General features: G+C 42.3%; 1 protein-coding gene across 10 annotated transcripts in view; it reads right to left on the reverse strand.

The window, feature by feature from the left end:
• Nucleotides 1-21517, reverse strand: part of PDE8B (phosphodiesterase 8B) — a 255777-nt gene that overhangs the window by 111214 nt on the left and 123046 nt on the right. For 8 of the 10 annotated variants that reach the window (XM_037982121.2, XM_037982123.2, XM_037982122.2 and 5 more), the window contains exon 2: nucleotides 5752-5811. In XM_037982121.2, coding sequence (XP_037838049.1) covers nucleotides 5752-5778 — 27 coding nt within the window. In that variant the 5' untranslated portion in view covers nucleotides 5779-5811. The remainder of the gene's footprint in view (nucleotides 1-5751; nucleotides 5812-21517) is intronic. The other 2 variants (XM_037982120.2, XM_007975951.3) reach the window with 1 other exon arrangement.

The raw sequence follows: 21517 nt of genomic DNA on the forward strand, positions 1-21517 counted from the left end.
TCCCCTGATGAACTCAGAAATGCACCCTCAAAAGCAACTATATCCTGAAATATTCTTATCAAGCCATTTCCTCCCAAACCCTAAGGGCTCTGGCTGATGTAGCTAATTAATATTTCTGGCACTGCAGTGAAGGAAAAAAAGGAGAAAAAAAAGTAAAATAAAAGCACTAGGACATAGCTTGATTTTTCTAAGTCAATTGCAATGTTAGTAGCAGAAGCAAAAAAACCACTAGATATCAATGCATTGAAAGTTAGTGTGTTATGGACAATAAAACTGACCTTCCAGACCCCTCTCTGTGGTCAGGGAACATGGTGCCTTCTCTCTCTCCCCTGCAACACTTAGCATAGAGCCCCGAACCTAGGAGGTACTCAGTAGATTCTTATTGCATAAATCATTGAGTCAAAACTCTATGTTTGAATGAGACCATAGTGAAGCCATCCTTGGTTCTAAGTTGAGTTTATTATCTTTTTTAAAAGAAACTCTTAATTATTGTGTCCCTCACTCAAAGAGAGACTCTTTACCACTTGCATCTGCTGTTATTTGGAGCCAAACTCATGTGAGGGAAATCAATGGGGTATACAGTAGCACTTGTAATGTTCCAGGTCTTGCACTGGGTGGCGGGGTTATGAGTTTATGGTATTCAATTTGTTATATGTTTCATAGGTTATGAGCACATATCAAAAATATTTTTGTATGTTTTAATATGCCACATATAATAAATTCAAATTTATAGACAAGTGTTTTTCAGTTGTGGGAGGGTGGGGCTGTTAGAGGTACTTAAATTCTGCGAAGGACTGTATCATGTTTGAGAGCACAGAAAGATAGTATGGTGAGATTTTGTTATAAAATTTGACTGCTAATCATGCATATTAAAAATAATTTCAGGCTGGTCACGGTGGCTCACCCCTGTAATCCCAGCACTTTGGGAGGCCAAGGTGGGCGAATCACAAGGTCAGAAGTTCAAGATCAGCCTGGCCAATATGATGAAACGCTGTCTCTACTAAAAATACAAAAAGTTAGCTGGGTGTGGTGGCATGCACCTGTAGTCCCAGCTACTTGGGAGGCTGAGGCAGAAGAATCGCTTGAACCTGGGAGGCGGAGGTTGCAGTGAGCCGAGATCGTGCCACTGCACTCCAGCCTGGGTGACAGAGCAAGACTTTGTCTCAAAAATAATAATAATAATAATAATTTCAGGGTAACCACTAAAAGAATAGCAGTATACCTATATTAGAGAAAAGAAAATGTAGCTTCAAAAACATACCCAACTTAATAAGCAGAAACAAGAAACAAGAAAAGGAAAAGATTAATAAATAGAAAATACAAAATAAAACAACTGTATCAGTATTCACACTTAGTGTAATCAGATTTAACTCACCTATTAAAAGACAAACATTATAGAAACAGATTTTAGCTCCCAATTTTTTTTTTTTTTTTTTTTGAGGCAGAGTCTCGCTCTGTCACCCAGGCTGGAGTGCAGTGGTGCGATCTCGGCTCACTGCAAGCTTTGCCTCCCGGGTTCACACCATTCTCCTGCCTCAGCCTCCAGAGTAGCTGGGACTACAGGCACCTGCCACTACGCCCGCCTAATTTTTTGTATTTTTAGTAGAGATGGGGTTTCACCGTGTTAGCCAGGATAGTCTGGATCTCCTGACCTCGTGATCCGCCCGCCTCAGCCTCCCAAAGTGCTGGGATTACAGACGTGAGCCACTGCTCTGGGCCAGCTCCCATACTTTTATTGAAAAAACCCCCGACATACTGCTTAAAAGAGGCTACTCAAAATAAAGTTATAAAGTATCTGCAGTCTTTTGTTTCTGAAAAAACAAAACAAAACAAAACCAGAAAAAGATATACTAGGAAAATGTTAACCAAAGGTAGCAGGCCTGGCAATATTATAAATAGATAAAACAGAATATAAGGGAAAAGGTTAAAGAAGGACACTACAAAATGATAAAAGGGACAGTCATCAAGAATATACAACAATCAAGAACTTGGATACACTTAACAACACAGACTCAAAATACCAGCAAATATTAACAGATACTGATGATTTCAACAAATCCACTGTAATTAGAAACTGATAGATCACACAGTCACAAAATTTAAGTCAAAAATTAATAGAGATAGTTTGAATAGCACGATTAATGAAGTTGAAATAATTCATGTAAATAGGACCCTCTGTCCAACAAATAGAGAATACATCTTTTTATCGCTTTTTGTGGAGTATTAATCTAAAAACTGACTATATACCTGGCCACCAAACAAGCTGCAACAAATATTAAAAAAATCAGTAGCAAAGGCATCAAAGCAATTCAATGGGGAAGAATAGTCTTTGTAATAAGTAGAGCTGGAAACAACCAGACATCAATATGGTGGGGTGGGGGGATCAGCCTTGACACGCATATCACACTGTACACAAAAATTAACTTGAGATACATTATAGATTTAAAATTAAAAGTTAAAACAATAAAGTCTCTAGAGGAAAACAGGAAATTAGCTTCTTGACCTGGGAGTAGATAAAGATTCTTAAACCACAGAAAGCAACAACCATTTTTTAAAAAGTGATAGATTTCTTCAAAATGAAAAATTATTGTTCAAAAGCCAGAGTTATGAAAATGAATAAAAGAGCCACGGATTGGGAGAAAATGTTCTCAAAATCTGACAAAGGAGTCGTAACAATAATATATAAAGAACTCATACAACTCAGTAAGTTTCCCAATTAAAAAATGAGGAGAAGACTTGACCAAACACTTCACAAAAGAAAATAGAGGAATGGCTAATAAACAAATAAAAAAGTGCTCATCATTAGTCATGGAGAAATGCAAATTTAAATCACGATAAGATAATACTACTCATTCACTAGAGTAGCTAAAATTTAAAAGACTCACAACATCAAATATTATCAAGAATTTAGAGTAACCAGAAATCTCATATTGCTGGTATGAGTATAAAATGGTACTTTGGGAAAAGGTCTAGAAGTATCTTAAAAAGCTAAACACACCATTGTTCTGGAGGTTTTAGCCAGGGCAATTAGGCAACAGAAGAAAAATAAAAGCATCTAGATTGTGACATGATCTTGTACACAGAAAATCCTAAGGAATTTCTATGGGAATTCATTAGGCTTTCCTTAGGATTATAGGAATTTAAACCTATAATACATAATCCTGAGGATTATAGGAATTTCTATATTCACGAAAAACTAATACATGAGTTCAGCAAGGTTGCAGGATATAAGATCCTGCGAAATAGAAAGATATTTCATGGTCACAGACTGGAAAACAAAATTGTTAACACGGTAATACTCCTGAAATTGGTCTATAGATTCATTGCAATCCCTACCAAATTCCAGCTGGCTCTCCGAAGCCCCCACTGAAATTGACAAAATGGTCCTAAAATTCATACAAAGATGCAAGAGACCCAGATAGCCAAAATAATCTTGAAAAATGAGACTAAAGTTGGAGGAGTCATACTTCACAACTTCAAAACTTACTACAAAGTTACAGTAATCAAGACAGTGTGGTACTGGATAAGGACAGACATATAAATCAATGGAATAGAATTGAGAGTCCAAAAGTAAATCCTCACATTTATGACTGATTTCTGACAAAGATGCCAAGACAAGTCAACAGGGGAAAGAAGAGTATTTTTAAACAAATGCTGCTAGGACAACTAGATAAAAATAAAGCTGGACCCCCTACCTCACACCATAAACAAAAATTAACCCAAAATGGACCATAGAGCTAAATGTAAGATCTAAAACTATAAAACTCTTAGAAGAAAATAAAGATGTAAATGTTTACAATCTTAGATTAGGCAATGAATTTTTAGATACGACACCAACTGATGAATGAAGAATGATGCTTACAGCACAACACCTTTCAAAGAGAGCTAAAAAGAATTCATAACAAGTGTACATATTATGAATGGACACATACATACAAAGAGTGAGTATACAAATATTTATCATAGTGGTTGCTTTCAGAGAGGAAAGAAAGGGGCAGCAAAGGGATAAATAAAAGGCTTAAACAGTATCTACAATCTTCTGTTTCTGAAACAAATAAGACATACCATTAATATAAGATAGAAGTGGGTGTTGGTACACACATGCACCTTTATGAATATTTGAAATATTTTAACATTTAACAACTTACATTTTTAAAAGAATGAGATATCCTTATGAGCATTCATTGCCAGTGTAGCATAGGACAAAAATGAAGGTAAACGAAATTGATCTAAAACCATACTAATCCCAAACAGTATTCTGGAAATTGCTTTGGGAATAAGTCCTTGACATCAACTCCTTTATTTGTTATTGCCTTTATTCAAAATTGGAGTACAAAGGACATGGCTCAGAATGATTACTGAAATTTTCCATTTGTTTGTATTCTATACAAATAGTTGTGGCTGGTGTTTATTTTTCTCTCTCTCTCTGCTCCTAAATTTGTTTTCATCAAATTTTCCCAAGCTAAATCTCTTCCTTTTTTTTCCTCCTTTCCCTAGATTTGCATTTCTTTTACCAAGCAACTATAAAACATTATTTTCTTTTTCCATTTGCTCATAAATCAAATAGCACATTTCCTTGCTTGGTTTTTCACTTTCATCTATATGTTGGTTGACTTGTTTACATCTTTTCTGCATCTTTACTTGTCCCAAGTATGGGACAAGATTCCAGGTGCTAATAAGCTACAGTTTTTACAAGGAGGAAGTTAACTTATTTAGGCCTAATGGGATGGCTTATATGCAGATAAGGATTTAGAAATTATTTAAAAGGGTACAAACTCCCTTTTCATACATGTTTCTCTCAAGGGGGCACAGGAACTTGGAAGGGCTGCAAGGAGGACACAGTTGCTGCCATGATTAGAGTGAAGTCAATCCTACAGGTGGCTGGGCCTTGTGTCCTTGGACACCAGTTCTTGCTGTGTTACAGAGCCCAGTAGGCTGCTTGGCTTAAGTCACATGGAAGATGTAGGGGAGCATTTTATCATCTTCTATTCCCACACAACAGCAACAGCTATCATTTATCAACCATCTTCTTAATTAATGATAACTGCCAGATAAAGTTCTAGGCATCCTATGCTATCTCATTTAACTTATAATTCCCTGAGGCATAATCATCTCCATTTTGCAGACAGGACACTGGGTAAGAGGAGTGAAGCAATATATGCAAGGTCACACAGCTGATTAATGGCAGAGCCAAGATTCCCACCCAGTTGTGACTCATGACAAAGCCCAGCCCTTTACCATTTCATTGCTTCTTCCCTTTCTGGCTGCAGCAGGATGTGGAGCAGACTAGTTTTGGGGTAAGAGTAGTTCTTTCTCACAATCCACCATGCAATCTATCCATTATATTTATACTCAAAATGGGGAAACGTTTAGGTCTTCAAGAAAACAATTTGAGTCAGGCCGGGCACAGTGGTTCACACCTGCGATCCCAGCACTTTGGGAGGCCCAGGCAGGCAGGTCACCTGAGGTCAGGAGTTTGAGACCAGCCTGGCCAACATGGTGAAACCCCATCTCTATTAAAAATACAAAAAATTAGGCAGGTATGGTGGCGCACGCCTATAATCCCAGCTACTTGGGTGGCTGAGGTAGGAGAATCGCTTGAACCCAGGAGGCAAAGGTTGCAGCGAGCCGAGATGGAGCCACTACACTCCAACCTGGGCAACAGAAAGAGGCTCTATGGCAAAAAACAAACAAACAAACAAACAAAACAGAAAACAATCTGAGTTATGGGGCTGAGTAAAAGAGGCGTACCTGAATAGGGTCCTGCGTCAGTCTCATGGGCCCGATGCGCACCTCCGCAGAAGACACCTGCTAAATAAAGGACAGCAGAAGAGAAGTGTCAAGTCTTAAACTACACAAATGGATACATCCTTTCTTACGCAATGCATTGCATTATGCCACTGTGTGCACTAAATTGAAGAATCCGGCTTACTGAACTGAAGATAGGTTCCAAAGCATGATGTATATAGCACAGCCCTGTTTTTGTATAAAAAAATAAAGTATACATTTATATGCATTGGAAATGTCTTTGAGGATACATCCCCAAATGCTAAGTGGTTGGACTTTGAGTTATTTTTACTAGAAGTGCCTGGATTTTTATAATAAGCATGTACTATCTTATGGAAGGAAACAATTCAATAATTATTTACTGAGCACCTACTATGTGCTGGGCATCATGCTAAGACCATTATTATTCTGACATTTCAAAAGAGAATAAAAATTTCTCTCAAATCTCGAGGCTAATCACATCTATGGTTTAGGAGCCTTTCCTATATTTAGATCCTTTTTTTCTTATCTTCATGTTTTACTATGAGGGGCAAACAGCTTAGTCTTACTCACATTTACCATGGATAAATTATTCATCTCAGTTGTATTTCCATAAATAAACTGAGCAACACCACACCATGATGACCACAAGAGGCTTGTCTCTGCCCCATGACTCCAGGAGTGAGCATAGGGCTCTTCGGTGTTCACTGGCCAACACCATCTGGCTGCCTTTGGCGAGCGGTTAGATGGAAGCAAGCATAAAGCAAATATTTGTCTTTATTTTTAATTACTTTATTGGGATTTCTAAAAATGACTGTTTCTAGACTAATTTGGTTGAAGGTCTTGACCTCACCTCCATGGATCCAATTTTGTTTTTCTCTAAGAGATTGTGGTCATTTGCCACTATTGGAAGCTTATCCTGCATGCCACACTCTGTACTGGCCCCGTGTCAGTCTGAAGAAGTGCCCTCAGCACGCAGCAGCGTTTACACAACTAGAGACACTTGCAGTGACCCAAGGGCCATGGGAGGCTTTTCAATTACAAAAAACAAACAAGAAAAGCAAACTTTCTTTACACTATACTTCGCAAGACTACAATAATTTCCCTTTCTCCTTTCTTCCCCTTTCCCCAAGTTTAATTCTTGGTGCTGACGCTATGAACACTCTCCAAAGCACCAGTCAGTCTTCTTTTCCTCTGTAGGGCTGATTCTCTTACCCCACCCCAACACGGCAGTGTAAAGAACTGATGCAAGGCGCTTGGGCCTCTCACCAAACCAGCCAGCAGCAAACTCAAAGAGCCCTCTAATGACTGCTCATAGGCTCCTGGCCTTCCATGGAGGGTTCTCAGGAGGGCAAGGCTGCCTGTCCTGCTCCCCTTGGGGGAGACAGCCTCCTCAACCATGGGTCCACTCAGCAGGCCTGGCACAATGAAAACCAGCTGGAGGCTTTGAGTCCCTGAGCCTGTGGACAAGTTCCTTCAGTGTTTCACTGCTGTGCTCAGGTCAAAGCGACAGGCTCATGTTGAGTGTCAACTTCTCTTACTCTTCTTTTGTCTAAGTCAGTCAGTACCCTGGAATGTGTGGGTGCTGACACCAGTAGCCTATGTGCACAGCCCCAAGAGCAACTCCACTAGAAGAGGGCCAGCCCCAGGGCATCCTGCGTCGCTGGGTTGCCAGCCCTTCGCCCAGCTCCACTCCCAAGCCAGTTTTTGTTATTGAAGTAAACACCCTCCTTCCAAAGCAGCACAACTGCCAGAACCCAGATTAAAAAACTAATGTAATCCCAGCACTTTGGGAGGCCGAGGCAGGCAGATCACCTGAAGTCAGGAGTTCAATTCCAGCCTAGCCAACATGGTGAAACCCAGTCTCTATTAAAAATACAAAAAATTAGCTGGGCACGGTGGCAGGCGCCTGTAATCCCAGCTACTTGGGAGGCTGAGGCAGGAGAATCACTTGAACCTGGGAGGCAGAGGTCGCGGTGAGCCAAGATCATGCCATTGCACTCCAGCCTGGGCAATAAGAGCAAAACTCCATCTCAAAAAAAAAAAAAAAAGTTAATGATTAAAAAGGGAAACCAGCTGGGCATGGTGGCTCATGCCTATAATCCCAGCACTTTGGGAGGCCGAGGCAGGTGGATCCCTTGAGGCCAGGAGTTTGAGACCAGCCTGGCCAACATGGTGAAACCCTGTCTCTACTCAAAATACAAAAATTAGCCAGGCGTGGCGGTGGGTGCCTGTAATTCCAGCTACTTGAGAGGCTGAGGCAGGAGAATGGCTTGAACTTGGGAGGTGGAGGCTGCAGTGATCCAAGATCACACCACTGCACTTCAGCCTGGGCAGCACAGTGAGACTCCGGGGGAAAAAAAAATAGTGAATCCAATTTAGTACGCTAAGATACATTTGATAAGCCAGGGTATCTTTTCACTTGCCCTGTGATCTCTCGTCAGTTCACTGCCTCCACCACACACAGAAGGCCCTCCAACAAGCCCACCTGTGAATGATTTCGCCAGCAAAATTAGGCTCCTAAAGGAGTCATCCAGTGGCAGAAAAGAAAGTAATGAATGAAATCATAAATAAAAGTTTAAAAGGAATAAAATAAAAAGTGATTCACATTAGAAGGCCAAGAGATAAGGAAGGACTCCTGCAAGAAGGGCATAGGCTGTACAAAAAATAATAATTCACCCCTAACCAATACATTGCCTGTCTCCCTCCCTCCCTTCCTCCCTTCCTCCCTTCCTCTCTCTCTCTCTCTTTCCTTTCTTTCTTTCCTTTTCTTTTTTCATTTTCTTTTTTTTTTGGACAGAGTTTTACTCTGTCGCCCAGGCTGGAGTGCAAGGGCGCCTTCTTGGCTCACTGCAACCTCCACTTCCTGGGTTCAGGCGATTCTCCTGCCTCAGCCTCCCGAGCAGCTGGGATTACAGGTGCCCACCAACACTTCCAGCTAATTTTTGTATTTTTAGTAGAGATTGGGTTTCGCCATGTTGGCCAGGGTGGTTTCAAACTCCTGACCTCAGGTGATCTGCCCGCCTCGGCCTCCCGAAGTGCTGGGATTACAGGAGTGAGCCACTGTGCCCTGCTGCCTGTATACTTTTCTAAATAATCAATATGTGCATGAAGTGTTGGTACAGCTAACCTTATATGGTAGGCTGGCAGGGAGGGCAGGCGATTTTCGACTCTGCCAGGAGAATATCTGATGACCGTGAACATTCCTTAAGTCCCTCTGACCCAGGCATTGTGCCGGGCACATTCACACCTATAATCCTAGCGGCAGACAGGCAACGGCCATGGAGTCACAGCATGGCGTTTTAAAAGCAACTCTCAAGCTAGAAGATGTATCATTTTTCTTCCTAAAGGCAGGAAAGACCCTACAACTTTCTCTCATAGCCACAACAGTTCTCTGCCTGCCATCCAGCATTCTAATTCCCGTCTGACCCAGCCCAGCAGAAAGGTGAGCTGTGAGCTCGTGGGAGGACAGCAGAGCCGGGAACAGGGGCTGTAAAGTTGCTGCTTAGGGACCTTCTCCAAACCCCTGCCTCTCGCATCTCTACCATTCCTTGCCTCTCTCCTCCCAGCCCCACTTCACTGTGCTCCCTCCCACGTGCTGTCACTCTACCTCCACTACCGGTGTGGGTGCCTCAGTTTACCAGCTCCTCTAGTCCTGACCCACACTTTGCTTCGTGTCTGTTTGTTTGCCTTTTCCTTCTTGGTCTGTGCTCCAAGTCATCTGGCCTTGGCTTCTGTGTCCCAAAGAGGTCAACTGTCCCAAAAGAACACTGGAACTTGTTCTTGCTGACTCTGAGGGCTGGCACTAGGTAGTGAGCAGCAGAAAACACCCGTAGCAGGTATATTCACAGACGGCAGTTTGCAGAGTTCTGCTTCTGACACAGCCATCTAAGCGCCTGCATTTCACCAATTTATAAAACAGCAATTATGAACAGAAACAGGAGATCATTTACCGACATCTGTGTAGCCACGCCAAGGTTCTCTACTTCAAAGAATGAACTTTGAGCAACTGCAGATGCACAGAATCTTCAATTAGTGTATTAGCTCTGATTCCAGGAAGTGACCAAGTTTGCCAGGGTCAGAGAAACAAATGCAGGGGTGGGGGCATAGGTGACATGATTCCAACACCTGAGAAGAGGGGAGGGTGGGACCAGAGTGTGAAGAGAAACACACTTCCTAGCCACAGGGGTTTCCCCAGTAGCCTAATGAGGAAGGACTGCTGAACTACAGTGTAGTTTTAACTGTGCTGTTCAACATTCGTAGTGTGTCAAATATTTGTGTGTACATGTGTGTGAATGGTAACATACACACCTATATACATGGAAGCAGGGTCACCAATCCACTTTCACATGGGGAAAAAAAAAAACGAGTACTATTTTGTAGCATTTGCTGACTTCCATGGTATAAATACCATTGTTTATCTCAAGCTGGCAACACGGGTCCATGACTGCAAAATTAGGAATGCATCTTTTCATTCAGAGAAAGTCTACGAGTGGCAAAGTCATTCAGTCTTTGTCGATCTGTAAACATCTATCACTCACTTTTGCTTGAAATTTGGCTGAACATAGAATTCTGGTTAAGAGACATTTTCTCTCCCACTTTGAAGTTGAGAAAGAGGAGATAATACTTCTGGTTTGGGAGGTGGGGAGACCAAGGAAGGCCTCATGAAGGCAGGCAGGTGGTGAGAAAAAAGGGGACGAAGAGGCTGGGTTGGGGGAAGAGATTCTAGGCATAGGGAACAGCACAGGCACCGGCATGGAGGCAGGAAAGCAAAGGTGCTGGGGGGGAGAAAACAAGTCTCCAGAGAGCTAGATTGCAGTATGTGAAAGGGTTGGCTGGGAAGGCTGGGGTCAGATCCTCAGAGGACACAGGAACGAGCTCTCTTTTTTAATCTCTAAGCACCAATCACATTGCAGGTGTTTGAGCAAAGGATCAACATAATCAGATCCGTGACTTGGGAAAATCAAACACTGGCTTGCCCACTTTCTGAACAACCAAGAACAGAGATTTTGCAAAAACTAAACAAAAACACTGCTATGAGTAGGAACTACAGCAACGAAAGCAAGTGGGAAAATACACTGCAATGATCAAGAAAAAAATGGCAAGAAAAAAACTCAGCTTGGCTTCACTTCAATAGAAAGGGAACTCCAAGAGACAACCCAGCTGGTGCAGGGTAGGCAGATGGAAGGGACAAACTCGCGAGAGAAATCAAGGTAGTTCAGGTTGGTTAATTCACCTGTCATGCCACCACATTCTCTACAGGTGACTGCTGCAGCTCTTAATAGTTTCAGCTTCAGGAATCTTGTTAAGTAACTTGGCATCGAGTTTTAGAGCCTTCCTCAGACAAGAGGGAAGCTAAGGATTCAGGAAGGAAAGCAGTTGACCTGGAAAGCCCTTTTCTGTCTCAGCAGCTTATGCATACTTCAAGGGCCTGCTCCAATGCCCTTGCCCTCTGACAATGGTTCAAGTCTAACTTCACCCCAAGAAGAACCAGTGATTTCTCTCCTCAGTACTCCTGTATTCATAGCACTAATTTTGTTAGTCATTTACATATCTCACTCCTTGGCAAGACTGTGAGTTTCTTGAGGACATAGTCGCTGCCTTTTTCACAATTTTATCCCCAGCATCTACAAGATGCTCAGTAAATGCTCTGTGGAATTGAATTAAACTGAAAAGATCAGACAGCTTTTAAGTAACAGAGTGAAGACTGAGACTTCATTCTTCCTAACCCCCAGTGCACTGCTCTTCCATTATGCTCCCAAATTGGAAGCATTAATTCTGCAGCACTCATATTTCTGGTGTGGCTTCTGGACTCCATTCAGACTCTGCAAAATAGATGATGCAGTGCCTGGCGATCCCTACTTGTGCCCTGGTGGTCTGTTAACAGGGCTGGCCCAGCACTAAGAAGGAAAAGGATATGCATGCATATGCATGTGCGTGTGTGTCCAGGTGGGGATGGAGTGTCTGAGTTCTAAAACTCAGAGTCTGAATCTTCCCCACTTCAATGACTTCTCCTTTAGAATCCCTTCTTTCCCACCATCTACGGTACTGAGTGTTCACACATACACACAAACACACACAGCTTAGGGCAAGCTTGACTTGCATTTTGTGACGGGTCCACGGCGAAGATCATTTTACACTGAAAAGACACCAGCTGTGGGCACAGAAATAGGCACTTTTAAATGCTCTTCATCAACTCTGTCTGCTGCCCTGTTGGCTCTGTTTAAAAATAGCATTTAATGATCTCAATATGTGCCCTGTCCACCCTCCATTTTCAGGCAAAACTTAGTTCTTTATTCTTCTGAGCTCTGGGTAAACAAAGGTTGTGTCTGCCTTTTGTCTTTTGAACGGGTGCCTGTCTGTCCTCTACCTTCCAGTCAGAAAGGGACAGGCCCTGCAGTCTCTAGGTGACCCACCGTGAGGCTGGGCCTCCCTGCTCTATGCTGGGAAACTCTGTCCCATCCCACCCTCTCTTCCCTGACAACCATGCTTAGCACACCCAGAACACTCTCTTCCTTCTGTCGCCTCTCAGTTGTATGCCCTGCTGGCTGGTGCTGCCCTCACTCCAGCCTCCAGCCTTACCTGACTGTGGTCTGGTTGCCCTCCAGCACCTCCTGGCAACTCTGACACCCTGGACCTTTCAGGGTCCAAAAGCTCACTGGGCAGCCCATGAGTTTCCCTTCTCCTTCCTGCTTCCAATCCTCCGGTCTAGAAGTTCTCAACCTGGGCTTCATATTAGAAGCACCTGGGGAACTTTAAAGATATATCAATGCCTGGGTCCTATTTGACACCAAGAGAATTAGAATCTCTAAAATCTCTAAGGATGGGGCCCAAGCATCTTCAATTTTTTATCTCCTTGGGTGCAGCCAGGATTGACAACCACTAGTCTATTCTTTTGAGCAGACTTGCCTGTTGCTAACTTCAATTCCTGCTTCTTTAATGGCCCCTCCTGCAGACTCTATTACATATTCATTTACTCAACAAACATCAATGGAACACTTACCTTGTGGAAGGTAACAACACCCACCCAAGACTCAGCTATCATGACTGAACCCAGACATTGACAGGTATCTGTGTTTATTTCCAGATACCTCCACTGTTTTTTTCCAGATAGCTCCACGAAAAACACAAGATTATAAACTTGGCATGAGGAAGATAAAGTCTTTTACATTTGGTGAATTATCCCCCCCAAACAATATTCCTACTTTACAATCAAAATCAATCAAAAATTTCTTTTATAGTTTTTTTGTTATATAATATAAATGGACGATTACTCATAGTTACAAGATACTCACAGCCAGTGACATATTTCACTACTTTGTGTTTTATGCCCTATTATTTAGAATAGTACATTAATTTGGCAGCACGATGTTTTATCACATAAACATACAAATGTCTGCTCATCAAAATATACAACCATGAGATAAAAGATTAATCACTTTGACTTTAAAATTATAGCTTCTATTCACCAAAAACAAAAACAAAAGCAAAGAGCACTGTAATAAAAGAGAAAAAGGCCCAGAGCCTGAGAGATGAAATCTAAAACATTAAAAAAAAAACAGTTAGTAACCAGACATAAAACAAAAATTTTTTAAACATCAGTAAGAAGACAGCCAAAAACAAAGCTGGGGAAATGATTTGAAAAAGAAATTTACAGGAGAGGAAATATACGTATGAACAGATGCTCATTGTCATTAGTAATCAGGAAGATAACAATTTTAAATTACGATGAGATGCTATCTTACATCCAACCATTTTTATCAACAGAATGGCAGAATGAAGTCAAACATTATCTAGAATAGGCAAGAAAGTGGCCCCTCAGAAACTCTTATACATTGTTGGTGGGCATGTAAATTGGTTTAGCAACTTTGAAAACCAGTTTGGGGATATCTAGTGAAGATGAAGAAGTATATATCATACAGTTCAGCCTCCTGTATGAGTGTATCTCTAGGGTATATAAGAGGCTTTTACAAAAATATTCAGAGCAGTATTGTTTGTAACAAAAACTTAGAAAACCGAATCCATAGTCTATAAATACCTATCACCAGAAGTAACTGATACATAGCTCAAGGACTATCCATACAACAGAATATTATACAGCAATAAAAATGAATCAACTAGAGTCACTCATTTAAAATGTATGAATCTTACAAACATTGAGTTAAACAACAAAACAAAAAATTACAAGTTTTAGAATGATGCATACCTTAGGATATTACTTAAAGTTTAAAAATACTTAAAACAATACTGAATATACTTTAGGAATATATTATAACAGCACAAAGAAATGCTGACAAACTCCCAATTGAGGCAAGTGGTCCTGCTGGTGGAGGGGACAATGAATTCAGGGAGGGAGGTGCCAGGGCTTCAACTACATTGTGAATGACCTATTTTTTTTTTTTCTTTTTTGAGACAGAGTCTTGCTCTGTTGCCCAGCCTCGAGTACAGTCTCCACCTCCCAGGTTCAAGTGATTGTCTTGTTTCAGCCTCTCAGGTAGCTGGGATTACAGGCACTCGTTGCCATGCCTGGCTAATTTTTTGTATTTTAGTAGAGACGGGGTTTCACCATGTTGCCCAGGCTGGTCTTGAATTCCTGAGCTCAGGCAATCCATCCACCTCGGCCTCCCAAAGTGCTGGGATTACAGGCATGAGCCGCCACACTCAGCAAATGACCTATTTTTTTAAGCAGTGAGTAGTGAGCACACGGGTGTTTACTAAATTAACCATTCTTATTGCATATGTAGATATATCAAAATAAATGTAAATTACGTTTAATTTTATTGAGAAAGTCTATTTCCTATCTTGGGGTTAACATTAATGGAGCATTAGCCACTACATAAATATTCTATATATATACATTTTTTTCTTTCCAGTAAAGTCTTTATTTGGTAGAATAAGGTGATGTATTTAAAATTCCTCAGAATATAGACAGGGTTTCTCTGAAACTTGGTAAAATAAAATTCTAGAAAATTGGGCTGGGACTCAGGGGACCTTGCTGAAGATGAGTAACTGCACTGTGCCTCAATAAGACAAAGGGACTGATAAATTCCCCATGTACATCATCTCACGTAAAGGTCATGGCAATCCCACAGGGCATCCTGGGCCCCTTTCTCCAGCTTAAGAGGTTATGCTGCAGAAAGGTTAAGCCACTTACCCCAGAGGATGAAGCTGAGATTGAAGCCCAGGTCTGCCTCACTGGGAAGGCCATGCTTTTATTATGTATTTACTTACATCTCAGACTGTTCCAGAAAGGCCTTAAGATGGTGTACACAGAGACTTTAAATGAGGTGAGGGTTTTTAAATGACTTATAAATAAGATGTGAAAGATCTGGCTGAGAAACAATGAGCATGGAAAGAAGAAGCAGGTAGGGAGGTCAGTGTGCACAACATTTGGTACAAGGCACCCGCTCCTGCTGAGGCGGGCCACCCAGACAGTGAGGTCAGGCTGCAAAGAGGGAGGCGGTACCCTCAGTCTCCCACCGTGCACTAGACACAGTGATGCGCTTTCCAGCACAGCGTCTTACACTGCCCCCCACCCATGCCCTCTCTTTCCTTCTCCACTGTCACTGTTCTTTCTTAAGAAGGGCTACTACTAGACTCAGCGAGCTTTGCTGTGGAGGGGGATGCTACATCCCACTGTGCCTGGAAAATATGGCAGTGAGAAAAGATAAAGAGGCCATCCTCTTGTAAACTCTGAAATGGTAATGAGAAAAATAAACAGAGAAGTCATGCAGATGCCATCAGATCTAAATACAGAAAACTTGGCTGGCACAGTCTAATGGAGAAGCCACTTCCCCCTGACAAATATCAGATGAAAGAGAAATTATTTATACAACCATAGTCATGTCATCTACAGTCATGAGAAAAAAAACTCAGCCTGATATCGATTATGCATTAAAATGGAAAGAAAAAACATGGTCTAGAATATAATCCACAAAGAGACAAGTATCCAAAGGAGGCCAGCACAAGGATGCCTTAGAGAGATTTAACTACAGAGGAGGAAAACAAACAAACAAAAAACCCAAACTGCACTTTGATGCTACGATTATGTGAAAATTCTTTCTGTTGTACATGCAGTGCAAGAATCAAGGCATCAAGCTTTCATAATGTAATAATTCAGCCACAAATGACTAGGCGGAGTGTGTGTAAACACAGCTCCATTCCAAGATTCCAAAGATCATGCAGGGTCTGACTGGGAGAGCACAGGAATTTAAAGGCAATGGTCAAAACGTGACATCCCTCAACTGACTTCCTTCCTTTTATTAGAGATACCACTGATAATAGACACTGCCGGATGACTTCAAGCATGTAAAATTACATTGTGTAATAGAGAACAAGCAAAGAACAGTCTAGCTCTGATTATTCAGGAGGCAATTATCCAGACTGTGGAAAAACCCAAGCACTCATTTCTGATCCACCTCCATCCTCCTGCATGCCTCTGACGCCTTCCCTTCTCCTGAACATTACATGAAGTTGGGAGAAAGTGGGGAGGGATGATATTCAAATCAGTAAATTTTGCTACATGGTCAGCAGTTCTGGTAAATAGATTTGATGGGCAAGGAAACAGGAACCACCTGCTAAAAATGAGTTTTAGAGATTTCCTGTGGATTTCAATTATACATGCTGCCTCTGTCCTCAATTTCATCATTGATTAAGCTAGAACTGCCTTAGAGGACCAAGAGCGAAATGTCTTCCCTGCTTGTCTCCATGCGAATCTCCCATTAGGGACATGTGACCCTGAAGCACCTGGATTTTTAGCCACAGCTGGTACCCCATCAAGAATCCAACCACACTCACTTTCCCGACTCTGGTGTGTCAGGACCACTCATGCTGGGATGAACCATGACCTTCAGTCACCAAGTCCAAAGACTAGATGGCCCCAGGGGTAATGAATCCTTGTTGGGCACTAATTCCCATTTAAAAACCAATCTCACTGAAATGAATTCCATTTAAAAGTAAGTAGCCCATGCAAAGTCAGCCACAAAACGCAAATGTCTACTTTTTTGAAAAGGAATTTTATTTATTTGCAAGAACAATCATGATTTCCAAGCAGTTATTGATAAAAAGTACCATTAACATCCTAATGACATACAACCTGAGTGAAACACTATACAATTAAAACCTCAACATATTCAGAAGCTTAGCAAAGATGCCAGAAGCCTGAGACCGGCAAGGCTTCTCCTAGGAAGGTCCCCAAGGCCTCAGGCCCAGCCCTTGGCCCCTCCCCTTTGCTAACACACGTGGAAGACAACCCCCAATGCACCTTGACCCTCTGGGGCCACTATGTCTTACATCAAAAGTCAATGAGGCAACACCCAAGGAACCATACTTCTTTCTTGTATTATTTTTGAAGATTTAGAGAGGTAAGCACAGGAGCAGCACTGGAAGGAAGCAGCCTGTTTACAGGCGGGTGACTAAGCTGAAGATGGGCTCCCACGGTAATCCGCCTCACATCTCCCCAAACCCTAGAGAGTATGAAAGGGATACAGTTCTGTGTCCATTGGTGGAACAGGAAACAGAAAATGCCCAAAGCACAGCAAAGGATTAAGTAAGTTCCAAAAGATCATTTTGTGTTCAATCAAAGTATATTTCTTTTAAGTGGTTCAAACTCACAGGCTATCTTGGATCCACTGATATCTTCCTCTTCTCTTGGCTAGAGAACAGGCTGAGTAATGTATACTCGTCTAAGAGAGGAATGAGAACAAGGGGCTCCCTTGTATTCCTGCTGTAAAGCTCCAAAGCTCTGCCTACTTGCTCATTCTGATGAGCCTCAGGTTCTCACCTTCAGTGCTCAAGGCATTAAAATGCCTACACTGCAGAACACTGGGTACTTTATGCCCAGCACCAGGGTTCTCTAATCATGGTCTAGCATCACAGAACATGGCTTCATGTCTCTTTGACCAGGCACTGGGAGCAATTCTGGCCTACTCTACTGCATACATGGGAGCCCCTGATCTTAGGAGATTGCCTCATAAGCTTTTCAGTTACAACTCTCACGTTCCCAATCTCACTGTAATTCTGTAAGCAACAATGCAGATTCATGGGCTCCACTCCTGGAATTCTGTTTAAAATCATTACTATTTCTTATGGGCCTTGCGGCCTTTGTGTAAGAGAGGCAATGTGTTAGAAATGGCGATGGTGCAGAGATGGGGCCAGGAGACATACAAAGCTACTAGTGCATCCTAGTGGAGCATCCATTTTTATGTCAAGATGAAACAAGTTTAGCAATTTACAAAGTCCTTCAAAATAGTTTTATCTTAGTTGAGAAGATAGGACCAGAGTATAATGCAAAGTTCACATGCATTTTTAAGCTAAAGAAAGAAATTTCACAAAAATCGAGTGCTTGCAGCAGATCACTTTACCTGGTAGAGGTAGGCATCCACTTTCTCTACCCTCAGATTTGAAGAGGTTTGAGAAGCACCAATCTAAAGGAAGAAGACCAATTCACGGAGCTGAGGCCTTGGCATTTTAGTTCAAAGTCTCTAAAGCCCCATCATCACACGTAAGATTCCCGGGGATCCCTGGATGGTCAGATGGTGAAAATAAAGCCCTGGGAACGGTGTCTGCTGAACCAAATGGCAGGTCTATGTGGACTTGGAGTTCTACTGGTGAAAGTCCAGCCTCTTTCTAAACAACCAGTGGACAACTCTATGCTCTCATTAGAAAGCTCTGCCTTCAGTTGCACTGAAATCTGCATCTTTGTAACAGAAAGACTTGCCCCGCCCCCTCCAGGGGTGCCCACATGCTAAAATTCATCAGTGCTGTTTACTTGACCTTACTGGTCAAGGCTGCGCAGCCTGTCACATGGGTAACAACATCCTCTCCATCCCTTTCCACACTGTCACAATTTCAAGAACAGGAAGAAACTTAGGGGAACAGAGGCCATGATGTTCTGTGGCTGAGTCCACAGCCCTCAATTTAAGTCTAACTACAGGAGGAAGATATATGATTGAGATGATGTCTAGAGGGTAACAAGTCCCAGTATCAGGAGGTCCAGGCCCTCTACTTTTCAGTAATGCCTAAAAGGCACTGTTTCCTTATGATGGGAGGCAGGTACTAGCATATGGGTGGCAGGGCCCCTGAGGGGAGATAGCTATACTCAAGAGTACCACCAATATTTAGTTTAGATCCACAAACTTTCATCAAGCATCTATTATGTGCCAGGTACTGCACAGTAAATGAGCCAAAAAAGATAAGCAAGACTGAGTGTTCATGCCTTCAAAGAGCCCACTGTCTGAAGACAGGAGTGGGGAGCAGGGTGGGAGTGAGATGACCATGAAGCAATCAATTCAGTAACGGGTGGTGAGAGGTAAGCCAGAGAAACCTAACGGCAACTCAGTTCAATCTGGGGATGCCAGCAAATTTCCAGGAAACCACACTGGAGATCAAAGTTGAAGGATCAGTGAGAATGAGCCAAGTGAAGACCAATGGAAGGAGCATTTTTGGCAGACGGAATGGCACACGGATGGCAAAGAACAGAGTTTATGTGAACAGTCCCAGGCAATGTGGAACAGACCATGTGGCTAGAGAGGGAGGAAGGAGCCAGGTCACAGAAGGTTGCTGTGGTGAGAAGCCTGGGCTTTGCTAGGTGGACAAAGGTATAGTATAGTTGGATTGTAGTTGGCTGGATCACTATGGTTGAAAGGTGCATAGACTAAGGGAGGAACAGAGATCAGAAAGGAGTTCCTGCAATGATCCCCGTGGTTCTCAAGGTGTGGTCCCTGAACCAGCAGCATCAGCATCACATGGAACTTATTAGAAGGGGAAACATTCAGGCCCCGCCCGCGATCTACTGAATCAGAAACTCTAGGGGTGGGCCCAGTATGTATTGACTGACCTTCCAGATGATTGTGATGCTTGCTAAAGTTTGGGAACCACTGATGTTGACAAAAGATGATGAGTGTCTACATTAGGAGCAGTGGTGAGGAGTACTATGATTTGAATTTCCCTTTCAAAATTCATGTTGAAATTTAATTGCCATTTTGACTGTATTAAGAGGTGGGATCTTTAAGATGTGATTAGGTCATGGGGCTCTGCCCTCAGGAATGGATTAATGCTGTTACCTTGACAGTGGGTTAGTTATCACAGGAGAGGACTCTTGATAAAAGGATGAGTTCTGCCCGCTTTCTTTGTTCTGTCTCCCACATTCACTTGCCCTTTGTACTTTCTCCATGAGATGATACAGTACAAAGGCTCCTGCCTTTGTACTGAGTTTGAGATGTCTCTAGTCCCTTCAAAATGCAAAGTCAGACTTTGGGATACGTAAGTATGAAGCTCAGGGAAAGTGATACCAGCAGATAGGAAAGGCAGTTAACACCTTGCCATCACTCACAGCAGAAGACCAAAAACAGAACTCTGGAGCACACCAGTATCAGAGGGTTGAGGAGAGACAGAGAAGTACACATAAGAGCTGGAAGAAGGAAAAAGAGAAGAAAAGGGGAAACAAGCAGATTCTCCCAGAACCTCAGTTACTCCTACAGAGCACAGCTAAGTAGGTTGCCTTCCCTAACTTAGAGTATCTATTTACATAACTCACCACAATCAACAAAAATCAATATATGATCATGTCAAGATAGCATTTTGATAAAATTCAATACGTTTAAAATTTCTGTTTTTAGATAGCCTCCCCAACCATTCCTTCCTTTCTCCTTCCAGGCGTCACTGACTTCTGTTTGGAGATCTCTGTTTGGTTCTAAAGACACGTGGGCTGGGAGTGGTGGCTCACACTTATAATCCCAGCACTTTGGGGAGCCAAGAGTTCAAGACCAGCCTGGGCAACATGGTGAGACACTATTTCTACCAAAAATAAAAAAGATTAGCCAGGCATGATGGTGTGTACCTGTAGTCCCAGCTGTTAGGAGGCTGAGGTGGTAGAATTGCTTGAGCCCAGGAGACTGAAGCTGCAGTGAGCCATGTTTATACCACAGCACTCCAGCCTGGGTGACAGAGAAACAAGAAGAAGAAGAAAGAAGAAAGAAGAAGGAGAAGGAGAGAAAGAAGAAGAGGAAGAGGAGAAGGAGGAGGAGGAGGAAAAGGAGGGGGAGAAAGAAGAAGAAGAAAAGAGGAGAAGAAAAAAGAAGATGAAGAAGAGGAGGAGGAGGAAGAGGAAGAGGAAGAGGAAGAAGAGGACAGGTGAATATAACTAAGCATTTCATTTTCCTAGCTATAGCAATTGGTTAGGAGTAGTCATGTGACTTGCACAGCTACAGCAATTGGTTACGGGTAGTCATGTGACTTGGGCTAGGCCAGGATTTTGCTAGCAATGCTGAGAAAAAGCTATTCTACTTTTAATAACTATTCTCACTGTTTATCAAAAAGAAACATGTAGCGAGGTTGTTCCTCATAACACCTTGACACCACGTGAGAACAAAAGCAACACCATGGAAAGCAGAGTGGAGAAATGGAAAGAAACAAGATTCTTTGTAACACTTCCAAATTACCAGATCAGGACTTGCCCAAAGCCGTATCTAACTCTGGATTTTTCAGTTAGGTAAGCCAATAAATTGCCTTTTTTCTCCTTATTAAATAAGGTTGAATGAGCTTTCCTGTGTTTAAACAGAAAGAATCTCAATGGAAACAAACAACCTCCCCTTGTTGATACTAGAGAGATCTGATGATATGTATGCCACAGTAATTGTCAGAAGGTTCCGCAAGAAGGGTTAATGGGAAATTAATTTCCCGAAGTCTGGCATGTTTGCACGGTTTTGTCTGTGGTTCTTATACGTGAGGGTCCAGTTTGGCTGAATGTAGA

This window comes from Chlorocebus sabaeus, chromosome 4 (assembly GCF_047675955.1).
Source record: "Chlorocebus sabaeus isolate Y175 chromosome 4, mChlSab1.0.hap1, whole genome shotgun sequence".
NCBI lineage: Eukaryota > Metazoa > Chordata > Mammalia > Primates > Cercopithecidae > Chlorocebus > Chlorocebus sabaeus.